This window comes from Lissotriton vulgaris, chromosome 10 (genome assembly GCF_964263255.1).
Source record: "Lissotriton vulgaris chromosome 10, aLisVul1.2, whole genome shotgun sequence".
Taxonomy (NCBI): Eukaryota; Metazoa; Chordata; class Amphibia; order Caudata; family Salamandridae; genus Lissotriton; species Lissotriton vulgaris.
The window spans coordinates 174,959,406-174,973,289 of record NC_141698.1 but is presented as its reverse complement, the minus strand read 5'-3'; the positions used below and the strand labels follow the sequence as shown (position 1 = coordinate 174,973,289).

Below are 13,884 nucleotides of genomic sequence, written 5' to 3'. Positions count from 1 at the left end.
TATCAGAGGTCCCGGGCAAGGCCTTGACATGGGGCTCATCAGATGTAGTAGGGGGAGACCTACCCCTCTTCTTTGATTTTCTTGATGACACCACCGAAGAGGAGCCCTCACTGTCTGAAGACAGAACTTTCTTGCGGTCCTTCATTTTTTGTAGCCAAGTCAGCAGGCGTCCTTCTCTGTCCCTCAAGGTCTTGGTGGAGAAAGTTCTGAAAATCTTGCAGTCAGTGGCCTTATGATCCGGATATAAGCAGTATATGCAGTCTTCGTGTTTGTCTTCATCAAACAACCTCTTTTTAGAGCAAGTAGCACAGGCTCTAAAAAGTGCTTTCTTCTCTGTTAGACATGACGAAAAACAGGCAAAAAGTTGTAGAAATATACTTAGAAGTGAAGAAAATTGAGCAGAGGTCAATGGAGACTCCCTTGCACAACGTGTGGTAGAAAATCTGAGGCTCTGAGGCTCTCTCAGGAAGGTTCTATGGGGTGAGGCTGCTCTGATTGGCTACTGCAAGAATTTGGTCTCTTTTACAAAGAGGTGGATAAGCTACAAAATGAGATGAGGCCTAGGCCTATTTTTTCACTTTGTGCTTACTACTATGGTATTTTTTATTTACCGAGGCTCCCATTCCGACGACGGGGAATGATACAAAGCATGGGAATCTATGAAAGTTACCAATACTGGGGAACCAAAGTTACAGGTAAGTAACTGGTTTTCTTCTGTCTGCACTACTGACAGTGGTTCCAGTATAAAAATGTGGGCACACGATTTCAAAGTTTAGCAATATGAGGCTATGCATAATGCTCCCAAAATGCTCTCTGATTAGATGCAAATATTTGCAGAAGCTTGAAAGCAAGATTAATGATTATTTGCTTTCAATATAAATTGTTCCCAAAAAATACAAGTAGGAAAACATTTTTTTTGCTAAACTACTGTAAAATTTCAGGTATCATTTCTTTGCAGCATCATTTAGTAACATGTGTTGATGCAGGCTAGCATTTCCCCAAAATATTCATATTAGAAAATCAGTGTAACCAGTTTCAATAAGATTTTGGGAAACATACAAATAAACAAGCATTGGCAAAGCCAGTAGGTCTGAAATGGTGGTCTGCTTTTTAGTTTTGGGAACGTGTGACTTGTTTTGGCATGTTTTTTGTAAAACCTTATTGATGTGAGAGCTGCCGGACCCTCACCATTATAAAAAACATTGGAAAAAGCAAAAATTGGTTTTCGTTTCCAAAATGCACACACTGCCACATTACTTGCTGGCAATGAACACAGCTACTTTGTGTGCCGATATGCTCCTTGTGATAGAGCAGAATGCTGTCACAGAATTTTTATAAACACAAAAGGTCATGGTTAACGCCAGACTAAATTAGGAGCCCAATTATTAAAGAAAGTCTCAAAAGTGCCCCCTTGGTATATGTCCTTGCATTAAGGGCAGCTACATGGCTTTCGTGAATTCACAAGAATTTACAGCATTAGGGCAAGAAATAGTACTCCTAGAAAATATTTGTGAACTGCATTTTAGCATGAGCAAATATGCATGTGTAGATTTGCTCATGCGAAAACCTGAGTGTTTGCAAGTTTATTTTCCCTCCAACCACTTTTTTCCCAACTCTGGAAGAAGGTTTACATCTGCCATTATCAAGAGCAAATTTCCAACATTTCTCAGCATTGGAAAAGATTAGAGAAAAGTTGTTAAAACCCCTTAAAACATGCAAGTTAGTAGGTGTGCAGAGACTAAAAAGGACATTCCAACCTTGGAACTATTGTTTACCACTACCTTCAGTCCCATTATGTAGATCTGCGGAAACGTAGCAACATAAAAGGATTGCTAGTATTCAAACACTACTATGGTATGAGCCCTGGCATAATCAGAGAGGCTATATAAGAGCTCTTTTATAATGAGATTGCTGCCATAATTTGTTGCCGCGCACATTGGGACCAAAGGGACAAGTGGATTGTGTTACAGGACAAGGAGATTCAGGAAGCAACCTGCCCCATGGACAAGTAGATATTTTAATAAATTCCACACTCGTGTATATGTGAAATGAGCGTTACTCTCCTACATAAAAAGGACAAAACCTTTTTGTAATACGAAACAACTATTTGTGGCTTTTGCTCCACCACATAAAGGCAATCCCATATCAAAATCAGGTATTGCACGGTGGATAGTCAAGTGCATTCAAGCATGCTATGCAAAACTAACATTGACAATTCCCCCTAGAGTGCACTCCACATGCAAACTAGGGGCTTCTATGGCATTTTTAGGATATATACCCATAGATGACATTTGCAAAGCTACAACATGGTCTACAAAACACTATTGTGTAGATGTGTTAGCAAGATGGCAAGCTAGTGTGGGCCAAGCAGTTTTACGTACACTATTTCAAATGAGTGCAACAGCTACAGGTTAGCCACCGCTTTGGGAGATCACTGTTGTACAGTTATTGCAAAGCATGTGATTTACAGCTTACATGCCTCGAACAGAAAATGTTACTTACTCAGTATGCATCTGTTCTTGGCATGTAGAGCTGGGTTCACATGCACCCACACGCCTCCTCCAGGTGCCTATACCTGTTGCAGTGACATCTTACTTAGATGCATATAGTCATGGACATCTCTTTCTACTTCTATTACTAACTCCATTGTCACCCTCTCGGGGAAACAATCTAATAATGGAGTTGATGCCCATGCGCACTATCACCGAAAGGAAGAGTCCCCTACCTTGTGACTGGAAAAGACTTAATCGAAGAAAAACAAAGTGCAAACATCCGGACCCATCATTAGATGACAGGCTGTGCAGAGCATGTGAATCTACAGCTCTACATGCCAAGACCAGCTGCATACTGGGTAAGTAGCATTTTCCCTCCCCTTTGTGCCAGCCCTGAGACTGCTTGGCATCAACACTCTGTACCGAATACTTGAGAGGGATGCTGTGCAAAGGCATGAGGGCGTGAGATAATGCTTGGGCATAGGTGGAGCACACAGAGTAGACATTCAGTGTGGTGCACCACTGTTTATTTAACTCTGTGAAACAAGTGCCTCCCACCGTGTTTACCGGTGCTTGGCAAACGTGAACGTACTCTGTTGGTCCGCAACACAAGTGGATACTGAAGGATCTACTTGGAACACATATATGCTTTTGACAATGAACCGTTTTACAACCACAAGGAAATATGTAAGCAGCGCAGAACATTTCTGGTCTCCCCTGCAGTTAAACTTCCAACTCATTGAAACAGTTATACTCGCCCTACTGACCACTCTGCACTAAAGCACTTAAGCAGATTGCATTCTGGTCTGGTCTGTAATGGAAATATTTTGAAGTTCAGAACTGCTCTCTGCAAAATGCGGCCATGCCATGCTAATGGCAGATCGTGTAAGTGCTAGTTAACAATCCGTGCAAGTGTTGTTGCTATCGTTCTGTTGAGTGATTTTTAAAACCAAACATGGAATTGTGTGGAAAATTGAGGCATTTAGCACAAGCCCCTGCCAGTACACTTGCGTTACATCACTGTATGGCCAACATGCCTGGTACTATAGTTTCAAATCAAAAGATGACACAGTCCCTTTCTTTGGAAATGTGCATATTTTCAATGCAATTACTGGTGTGCATCTCCATAAAATGTGTCAATTAACTCGAAGGCGTCCGGCTCCTGCTGTTTTTCTCTCTGCAAGGACCATACATCACGAGAGAGAGAAAACTAAAATAAAACGGGCCACTTTAATTGATACATATCTTCAAAGCAGTTAACAAGGCATTCCCTTTACATGAAGGGTCAATTCATGTCCAAAGAATTCGTTTATCTAGCGCCATGCAAGAAATTTTTGTAAATGCAACTAAATTTGGTTTATTAAAGGGATTCTGGAATGTATTGTGCAAATTTCACTGCGGGACAGCCATTCAGGCTTCTGTACATCAAATTCATCAACTATTAAATGCCAGTGGTGCAGAGCCCTATGTTTAAGTACTTGTAGTGATCAGTGTTTTTCCAGTCCAGAAAACCTCAATCCCAGGGATTGATAAAATCTATGAATTTTGATTGCGTTTTTGTTTTTTTTGCCAGTCATAGCCCGGGGAACTGTCTAATGTTGCTTGTCTACCCTTCATTGCAGGAAACCAGTTCATGTGAATCTGATGTTCATTTTGCCCATTTTAATCTGTTCTCTCCCCTCTCCGTCCTTAGGTGTTCACGTTACCTAAAGTCAGCGCCAAAACAAAATTCAAGCTGACTGCTCATGAGGGCTGTAGAGTGCGAAAGGTGGCCCTGGTGAACTTCACGAGTGCTGCCACGGATGACTACTCCGAGAACTGCCTGGCCTGCCTGACCAATCTGGGAGACATGCACGTTTTCACCGTCCCTGGCCTGAGGCCGCAAGTGCGCTATGACTGCATCCGTAAAGAGGACATCAGTGGCATCGCCTCATGTGTTTTCACGAAGCACGGACAAGGTGAGCAGACCTTAGTTACAGTTCTGAAGACAACAGAACTTTTGTGTATCCATGCTGAATTACTTCAAAATGCTGGGGTCCTCAATTTTTTGGGGGGCATGGAGTCTTTAAAGGGGGATTCTTAATGGAGTGGAAAGGGCCGGTAGCGTGTTAAAGTAGCCAAAGCTGTCTCCAAGGAATCTAGAGAAGGGATATTTGGGTGTCCTAATCTTAGTGAAGGAGTGGAAATGTGGTTCCTGCACACCCCGCTATGAGCAGGAAAGCAGAGAGACAGGCTTCAAATTACTCTGTCTTTCAACATGGTTGCAGTACATCCTTCTGCATCTAACGAGACTTGATTAAAAGTAACTTTTTGCATTGCCTGGGCTCTCAGGCAAAAATTATTTGGGGCATTACCTGGACTGTTGGTGCTTTCGTGTGTCCTGCTGACTGTCTCCCTCCCTCCCGCTGCTGCACTTTCCCATCAGCGCAGCGTGCTCGGAGAGGGGAGAGGAGAGGGGGGACTTCAATCCCCATGAGCCTTTGCGGCGGAAGCCGCCACCGCCCACACCGCGCCCGGAGGCGCTTAAAATAGAGGAGAGCCCCGATGGAGCGGGGCTCTCAGGCAAAAAGTATTTGGGGCATTACCTGGACTATTGGTGCTTTCGTGTGTCCTGCTGACGGTCTCCCTCCCACTGCTGCACTTTCCCATCAGTGCAGCGTGCTTGGAGAGGGGAGAGGAGAGGGGGGACTACAATCCCCTTGAGCCTTTGCGGCGGAAGCCGCCACCGCCTACACCGCACCCGGAGGCGCTTAAAATCGAGGAGAGCCCCTGCGTCGCGGGACCGACCGCAGGTTGCGCCGGGCGAAGCCCGGGCCAAGGGCGGGCCCGTTTGAGCCCTTGAGAGGCTGGGCTGGGCCACCCCCCTAACATCGAGGATTGACACATACTGCAGTAAGTGCACTTACTAGCCCAACTATTTCATCCTTACAGACCGGAACGTGATCTACGGTCCAGCAACCAGCTCCTGCTTAATTCTCCTTTCATTAAAAAGACCAGACAAGGTGGCCGCGCCCTCTCCTCAGTGGGGCCTTCTCTGTGGAACAATCTGCCCCTTAGCCTCAGACAGATCTCCCACCACCTTACATTCAGGAAAGCACTAAAGACCAATCTGTTCACTGCTTCATAAGCCTTCCACCTCCTCACTACGCATCATCAGTTCACCAGTACTGTTGCTATTCAGTCACCTGTGCTTGCGGCCATAGCGCGGAGATAACCCTTGGGTTCAATTCTGGCGCTCTATAAGCATTTAAATAAATAAATAAATAAATACTCTTAGTTATACCTCATACCAATATCTTTTTCAACCCGAAATGGCTGACCACTGAGGAAGAGGGAAAAGTACTACATATGGAGGCTCTGTGGCTGGAACATTAGATAACTTCATCATAAGAGCTGCCTCAGTTTTAGCCCGCAAAATTGACCTAACCGAACATCGCATCTCCCTAGATCCGGCTTTTAATAAACGGTCTTCCTTGGGTAATATCGTCCTGTCAAAGTCCGGAAGGTAGTGCAAATATCAATACCACCGCTGACTCTGCTGCTATAAGTCTATGCAGTGATACAACTGCAGTTTCTTTAAGTACCAGGGCTGATGGAACTAAAACACAGACGGTAAACACAAAAGATCCAGTGATAAACTTATCCGATGGAGTATCTACCCGTGCTCAAACATTGTCTGAGAAGGGAGGTATCATTCATTCGGTGGGTCATACCTTAGGAGCAATACCCAAACAGAAAAAGGTGATGGCCACTAAAAAAGGAAGACAACCTAAAGTTACAACAGCAGATAAAGATTGCCCACCACCTGTTGTACAAACTACCGCCGAAATACATAATACGGGAACAAGTGTTATTTCGGCTAATATACTGGATTGCCCTTTGACTTTTATGGGGGAAGGCTTCTGGGCTAAATTAGGTGAGATCTTAACATCCTCTATCCGGCCCATCATGGACAGACTAAAATATATGGAAGAGAGACTGAAAAAACTTGAGCAATTGACTCTATCGAATCTCGAGCTTAATAAAAGACAAACTCGATAATGCTAACAGTGACCAAGGAGAAACCTGTCCCACCAAAAGAGACAAGAAAATCCCTGGTGTCATCCTCTAGACCTCAGACATCTGGCTGTGATCCACCGACAGGACTATCACAGAAAAGAGCGGAAGGTGTTCTGTGTACAAAGGACGTGGAAATTATTCCGGGTAAAAGGGACTCGAATCACATGGTGGTCGGGGGGAAAAACTAAAACCACACCGAAGGAGGGCAAACAAACTGATACAATTATTGATCAAGGTCGTTTGTTACCAAGCCTAGATCTGCCCCCAGAATCCACTCCGTATGTTACTGTCCTGACAGGGGTCCCTGAACTAGAGAAAGTTATCTCTGAATATTACGTAGAATTAAAAAATAAGACCATACACTGGCTTATTGCGAACAGACCCTTACCGCCGCACATTCATAGTAAGATTCTGCTTGTACGGAGGGTCAGCTGGGTGGGGAGAAGTAGGAAAAACATCCAAGGAGATTTCATTATCATAAATTTCAGAGACACGCAAGCTCCCCAGTATATCTGTGATGGGTGGCCTCACATGACAAATACAAGTATACAGCCACTTGATCTTGCCTACTTCTATAGCCCTGAAATGGGCAGACCAAATTATGCTCCACAGGGAAATCTTATGGAGGGGAACATAGGAGTAACAGATCCCAGAAACAGAAGAGCTTTTGAGGGCCATGGGCAGGAGATGGGTTTTCCAACCTACAATAGATTTAGCACACTCGATATGGTAGATTGACTGTCATCAAATACTGCCATATCGAATAAACTCGGGCAAAAGAAGAAAGAAATAAGAGTAAATTGCAACAAACAAGGAAAATTACTTCTTAGCAGGAGCCTGTCAGATAGTAGGATTTTGGATGACCTGGAAAATACAAGTGCAATGTGAAAAGGAAATGAGATAGAACAAGCATTAGAAATGCAATAGGTCTCGCAGCATTAGAGTTAGTGCTTTTAGAATTGTTTATGGGTTTTTTTGTAAATCTTTAGCATGAGGTTGAGGGTGAGTGAGGGTGAGGGGTTGAGGGTGAGTGAGGGTGAGGCTGAGGTGGTGAGGGTGAGTGAGGGTGAGTGAGGGGTTGAGGGTGAGGGGTTGAGGGTGAGTGAGGGTGAGGGGTTGAGGGTGGGTGAGGTGAGGGGTTGAGGGTGAGTGAGGGTGAGTGAGGGTGGGTGAGGGTGAGTGAGGGTGGGTGAGTGTGAGGGTGAGTGTGGGTGAGGGTGAGGGGTTGAGGGTGAGTGAGGGTGAGGGGTTGAGGGTGAGTGAGAGTGAGGGTGAGTGAGGGTGAGGGAGGGTGAGGGTGAGGGTGAGGGAGGGTGAGGGAGGGTGAGTGAGGGTGAGGGTGAGGGTGAGTGAGGGTGAGGGTGAGGGTGAGTGAGGGTGAGGGTGAGTGAGGGTGAGGGTGAGGGTGAGGTGTTGAGGCCGAGGTGTTGAGGGTGAGGGTGAGTGAGGGGTTGAGGGTGAGTGAGGGTGAGGGGTTGAGGGTGGGTGAGGGGTTGAGGGTGGGTGAGGGGTTGAGGGTGAGGGTGGGTGAGGGTGGGTGAGGGTGGGTGAGGGTGGGTGAGGGTGGGTGAGTGAGGGTGGGTGAGGGGTTGAGGGTGAGTTAGGGTGAGGGGTTGAGGGTGAGTGAGGGTGAGGGGTTGAGGGTGGGTGAGGGTGAGTGAGGGTGAGGGTGAGTGAGGGTGAGTGAGGGTGAGGGTGGGTGAGGGTGGGTGAGGGTGGGTGAGGGTGAGTGAGGGTGAGTGAGGGTGAGTGAGGGTATGTATGTATGTATGTATGTATGTATGTTGAGTTTGAGGGTGAGTGAGGGTGAGGTGTTGAGGTTGAGTGAGGGTGAGGGGTTGAGGGTGAGTGAGGGTGAGGGTGAGTGAGGGTGAGGGTGAGTGAGGGTGAGGGGTTGAGGGTGAGGGGTTGAGGGTGAGGGGTTGAGGGTGAGGGGTTGAGGGTGAGGGGTTGAGGGTGAGTGAGGGTGAGGGGTTGAGGGTGAGTGAGGGTGAGGGGTTGAGGGTGAGGGGTTGAGGGTGAGGGGGTGAGGGGGTGAGGGTGAGTGAGGGTGAGGTTGAGTGAGGGTGAGGTTGAGTGAGGGTGAGGGGTTGAGGGTGAGGTTGAGTGAGGGTGAGGGGTTGAGGGTGAGGGGTTGAGGGTGAGTGAGGGGTTGAGGGTGAGTGAGGGTGAGGGGTTGAGGGTGAGGGGCTGATAGTGAGTGAGGGTGAGGCTTACATTGTCTAGTTCTTCGGTTCGGTCCTCGTGTTTTCTCCGCTTTGCCAAACCGTGTGATCTTTGGCGCGGCAGCGAATGCCTCTGTTTCTGTTGTCGTATCTGCTGGTGCTACCACGGTCGGTGCTTAGAATGAGGGCGGACATCTTAATGCCAAAGCTGCTTTAAAGGACACGTCGCTGACAGTTTCCACTGGCCCTTCTTTTCTTTTCTGTTATTTTAAATGCACGGTGTTGTGTAGACTAAAGTTGACCTTGTGTCTCCAACGCTGGACACAGTTTTTACAGATGGGCGTTTCTTACAGCGGTAATTTTTTTTAACTAAAATGCACATTTCTGCCGAGTGCCCGCAAAGTCCAGATGTCCTTCGTATGCCCTTGAGGGGATTAACGTCCTCCTGCCAGAATACACTTCCTCTGGTGGGTTTCCATGGTTACCCTCATTACCTGCCTGCTGAAGAGGAGCCCTTGGTTCCAATTGAGCTTTTTAACTCCATATCAGGGGTGGGCGGTTCCTTTCACCACAACCTTGATGCCGCGAGGAGACCAAGGCAAAAAAAAAAAATAACAACCCTTGCTCACAGCCAAGCAAGCAGATGTCGCAAACACAGTCTGTATTCTGTCAACAGCCATTAACGCTTCGAAAGGCACCCGGGCCTGGCTGCAATCAGTGGGCCCAGGGCGGCCTGCGCCACTGCAATGAAGAGAGGATGTGTGTATTATTGTTCAAAATTATCCCCACGGCGCGGCCGCCTGGGAGCTCGGAGCACAGATTGCTGGTGGCGGAGCACGAGCCTGTCCTGTACACAGTCACAGCTTTCACCAGGATGACGTCTATGTGGCCAGAGAATAACAGGAAGTGACCAAATCGTGCACGTGCTGGTGGGACCAGCCACAAACACAGCCATTATCAGCGTTCTCCAACATTCCTGGCTGTCAGCGGGTCTCGGCCTGATACTAGACCAATCCAAAATGGCGTGCGCCTGTATCCCAATTTCAACACAGTAGCGGGCGCACTGAATTTGTGAGCGGCCTATATCCTGTGCCAACGCGACTGTCACTGATCAAGGTAAACTTGGCTCTCATGCACTGTGACTCTTAAGGAAACTGAGCTCAGAGCTCATGTCACTTTGATACACGCTGAGAGCACGAACAAAGAGGGAAGACATGTAAAGAGACACACGGTAGGCAGGCAGGGGAGGAGAGTAGGAGGAGGAGGGGGGAGGAGAGTAGGGGAGGCACGGCCTAGCGGCAGGCAGGGGAGGAGAGGAGGAGGGGGGAGGAGAGTAGAGGAGGCACGGCCTAGCGGCCGTGCAATCAAGTAGTGAGGGGGCGGAGCCGGGGGATGCTGTAAGAGAGAGTAGGCAAGGCTAGCGGCAGGCAGGCAGGGGAGGAGAGGAGGAGGAGGGGGGAGGAGAGTAGGGGAGGCACGGCCTAGCGGCTGTGCAATCAAGTAGTGAGGGGGCGGAGCTGGGGGAGGCTGTGAGAGAGAGTAGGCAAGGCAGGCGGCTGGGGGCATGTGCACGCTCATTTAAGCTCAATGCGCATGCGCATTGAGCTTAAATTTCTCGTGCACTGCAAGGAATCGCCACGATTCCTTGCAGTGTGGATAAAGAGTGGATAAGTGCCAATACTCTCGCCTTGCTGCATGCGCATCGACAGGCGAGACCTAAAAAGGGCCTTACCCCGATACTATTTTTGAAAACAATCAAAATAAAGCTGAAACTCCACACAAGCTAGATCTAACTACAAATCCTATAGTAAGGGAAGTATCCCTGGTACCCCATTTTTTATTTTATTTTTATTTTTTTGTCAAATCTATTTTATTAGCATTTTATATGAACCGAAGTACAGTGCAAAATTCTATCAGCATAACATGACCGTCTAGGCGCGCCATTATTGCAATGGTATATCTCGGATCTGTTTGTTACATCATCAGGTAGCCACGCTCACAGTGGCACATACAAATAGTACGTGCGCTGCGGCCCAGTCTGTACATGCAGAATTGAGTCCCAGAGTCTCTTGGAGCGTTGTATGGTTGCCGCCAGTCCAATCATGTATAATGACATGCTCACAAGGTGAATCCCACTACTGTGTAGGTGCGCATAGAGATGACCTTAATCCAACAGTTAATGCAAACATTTAAACAATAGCGGCAAAAGCATATACAGAAGCGCATGTTAATCCTTGCCCCCCGCGCTCCCCCCTCCAGGTGCATCATTGTGTGTGAGCATGTATGTATCTCAGTCCTGCGCGCCGAAAGGCAGAGCGGCCTAGTGTGCCATCACGCCCTGCCACCAAAGTGGCCCGCGGTATGCCCCACCGCCCAGGGTAGTTGTTTAGATCGTGACAGCATCGGTTGCATCCGACTCTCCCTGCAGGCGCAAGGCGCTAAGCATGTGTTCCCACCGCTCGGCCATGGGTTCCTTTCGGAGCCCAGTCGTCTCCTCCCTCCGTATGGCTATCCATTCCGCCTGTGCCCACGCCCTAAAAGATGATACCCACGCCTGCGCAGCAGGCGATTCGCGCGCCTTCCATCGTCTAGTCAGCAGTCGCTTGGCCACTACTAGTCCAAGATCTAGGAAACGGGACGATGCCTTATCCTGGGGCCTCCTCCTGAATTGATGCAGAAGGTACTCAGGCCAGTTGAAGGGTATGATACGGCCCATGCACGCCCCAAGCGCTCCACGTATCACATGCCAGTAAGTGCCTAGCCCAGGGCAGCTTCTCAAGAGATGAACTAATCCTGCATCTAACTCCTCGCACCTAGGGCAAGCCGCGTCGGAACGGTGGAAGTACCTATTGATTAGCTCGGGCGTGAGATAGGCCCTATGTACAATAAAGAGTTGTATCTGGCGAAGGCGCATGTTTCGGGGAATGCGCACCGGACTCTTAAGGAGCCTTTCCCACTCTTTATCAGCTAGCACCCTATCCAAGTCTCGTTCCCACTTGCCTCTGAGCGGTGCTAGACTGATCTCCGTGTGTGCCCGCAATGATGCGGCGAACCACCGTACCAAGTGCCTACCAGGTACTGCATAGTTAAGTGCTGCGTAGGTTCCGTCGCCATGTCACCCCAGTGAGCCACCATCTTTGCTACTAGCGAGCGGTGCAACAGGAACCCCCAGGAGGCAATCCATCTTCAGATACCAATGTTTCATAGGCTCCCAGCTCTCCATCCCTGTATAAATCTCCTAGTGTCCGGATGTCCGCCTCTCCCCACTGTTCCAGCAGAGGGTGAGCGTGTGCCCCCCCCCCCCCCCCCCGCTCCCAGGGGAGCCCTCCAGAGCTATAGCAGGCGCTTATGGAAACACTCTTCGGGTGAGGAATAGGGCTCTACGAAAGCATTTGTATGCTACCGCCAGCAACACCGGAGCGGGCTTCTCGGGCGGCGCCAGTGGGTGAAAGAGAGCCACGACACGGCCCAAAGAGCACGGCGGGTCGATCGTGGCAGTGTCTTCCCTACCCTGATCTGCCAACCACCTGGCAACCCATTGTAGCTGCACAGCCAGGTAGTAATGCTCAAAGCAGGGGGCAGCCAACCCTCCCCTGTCCGTTGGTAGGAACAGCTTCGGCAGCGCTAGTCGGTGTCTGGACGTGCCCCAGATGAAGTCACGTAGGACCACATTGAGTTTAGAGAAGAAAGAGGCCGGGATGAACAGAGGCAAATTAACAAAATAGTATAGGAATATGGGAAGCATGATCCTTTTGGTCAGCGCCACTCTGCCTGTAATTGTCAGCGGAAGCGTAGACCAAAAACTTATCTGGGACTTGAGCGCTGTCACCGCCCGCCCCAGGTTTCCATCAAACAGATCGGTTGGTTGGCGGTAGATCTGGATCCCCAGGTATTTAAAGGTATCGGCCCTCCATTGGACTCTCGTACTCCCTAGGCAGTACCCTGGGTCTCCTACCCCGCTGTCAAACGCATATAGACAGGACTTAGCCACATTTACCCGAAGTCCCGAAATGTCGGCGAACTTCTCCAGTAGCTGAGCCAGCTGTTCCGGTATACTGTGCACGTCCCTGATGAATACCAAAACATCGTCAGCATAGAGCGAGACCTGGTGTGTATCATCTCCTATGGGAATGCCCGCACCCAGAGTCTTCCGCAACGCCGCCACCAGCGGTTCTATTGCTAATGCGAACAGTAGGGGCGACAGGGGGCAGCCCTGCCTGGTGCCCCTGCCTACCAGCACCTCCTCCGAGACGTATGGGCCCAACCGTACTCGCACTACAGGCCGTTTATAGAGGTCAACCATGTGCAGGAAGTCCGCATCAAACCCCAAGCGCAGCAGCACCTCAGCCAGGTACCCCCCACTCCAGGCTATCAAAGACCTTTTCCAGGTCGATCATTAGGCATCCCGCCCTAGGCCTCCTCGTCGCCTCAGCCGCTATTCTAAAGAACCTCCTGAGGTTCAAGGATGTGGATCGCGCAGGCACAAACCCATTTTGGTAAGCGTGCACGAGGTGGGGGGCCACTGGCGCTAGACGTTCAGCCAGCAGCTTTGCTAGGATCTTGTAATCAACATTAACCCCTTCAATGCTCATGACGAGCTCAGCTCGTCATGAGGCACGGTACTCATGTGCTCATGACGAGCTGAGCTCGTCATGACCACACCCAATTACATTAGGGCCCAGCACCGGGGGTAAATCTGCACCGCACGCAAGGTGTTAAGCATTGCCAGCGGCCTGTAGGAACCCAGGTTCACTGGATCCCTATCCGGTTTAGGCAAAGAGACCAGGAACGCCTCCCGCATGGATTTGGGGAGCGAGCCCTCATCCATCGCTGCGTCGTATGTGCGCAAGAGTAAGGGAGCCAGGGTGTCTCTTTAGGCTTTGTAGTATGCAGCCGGCAGGCCATCAGGTCCGGGCGTCTTCCCAGTTGCTAAGGACTGAATCGCATCGCCCACCTCCTCCAGCATGAGGGGTGCATTAAGGGCGTCTCGGAGGTCCTCAGGAACCACCGGCAGGGTGACCAAGTCTAGTAAGTTCCCCAGCGCACACCCAGGGCCAGGGCCCCGGCCCCGGTATAACTGCGTGGACTGCTCAACCAGGGCGCGGTGTATCTCGCGCTGCATATATATCATCCCTCCCTCCGGCGTGCGCAAAGCTCCGATTGGGGTT

General features: G+C 49.4%; 1 protein-coding gene across 2 annotated transcripts in view; it reads left to right on the top strand.

Moving 5' to 3' along the window:
* Positions 1–13,884, top strand: part of LLGL1 (LLGL scribble cell polarity complex component 1) — a 542,661-nt gene that overhangs the window by 408,088 nt on the left and 120,689 nt on the right. For both annotated transcript variants that reach the window (XM_086940821.1, XM_086940820.1), the window contains exon 18: positions 4,186–4,450. In XM_086940821.1, coding sequence (XP_086796947.1) covers positions 4,186–4,450 — 265 coding nt within the window. The remainder of the gene's footprint in view (positions 1–4,185; positions 4,451–13,884) is intronic.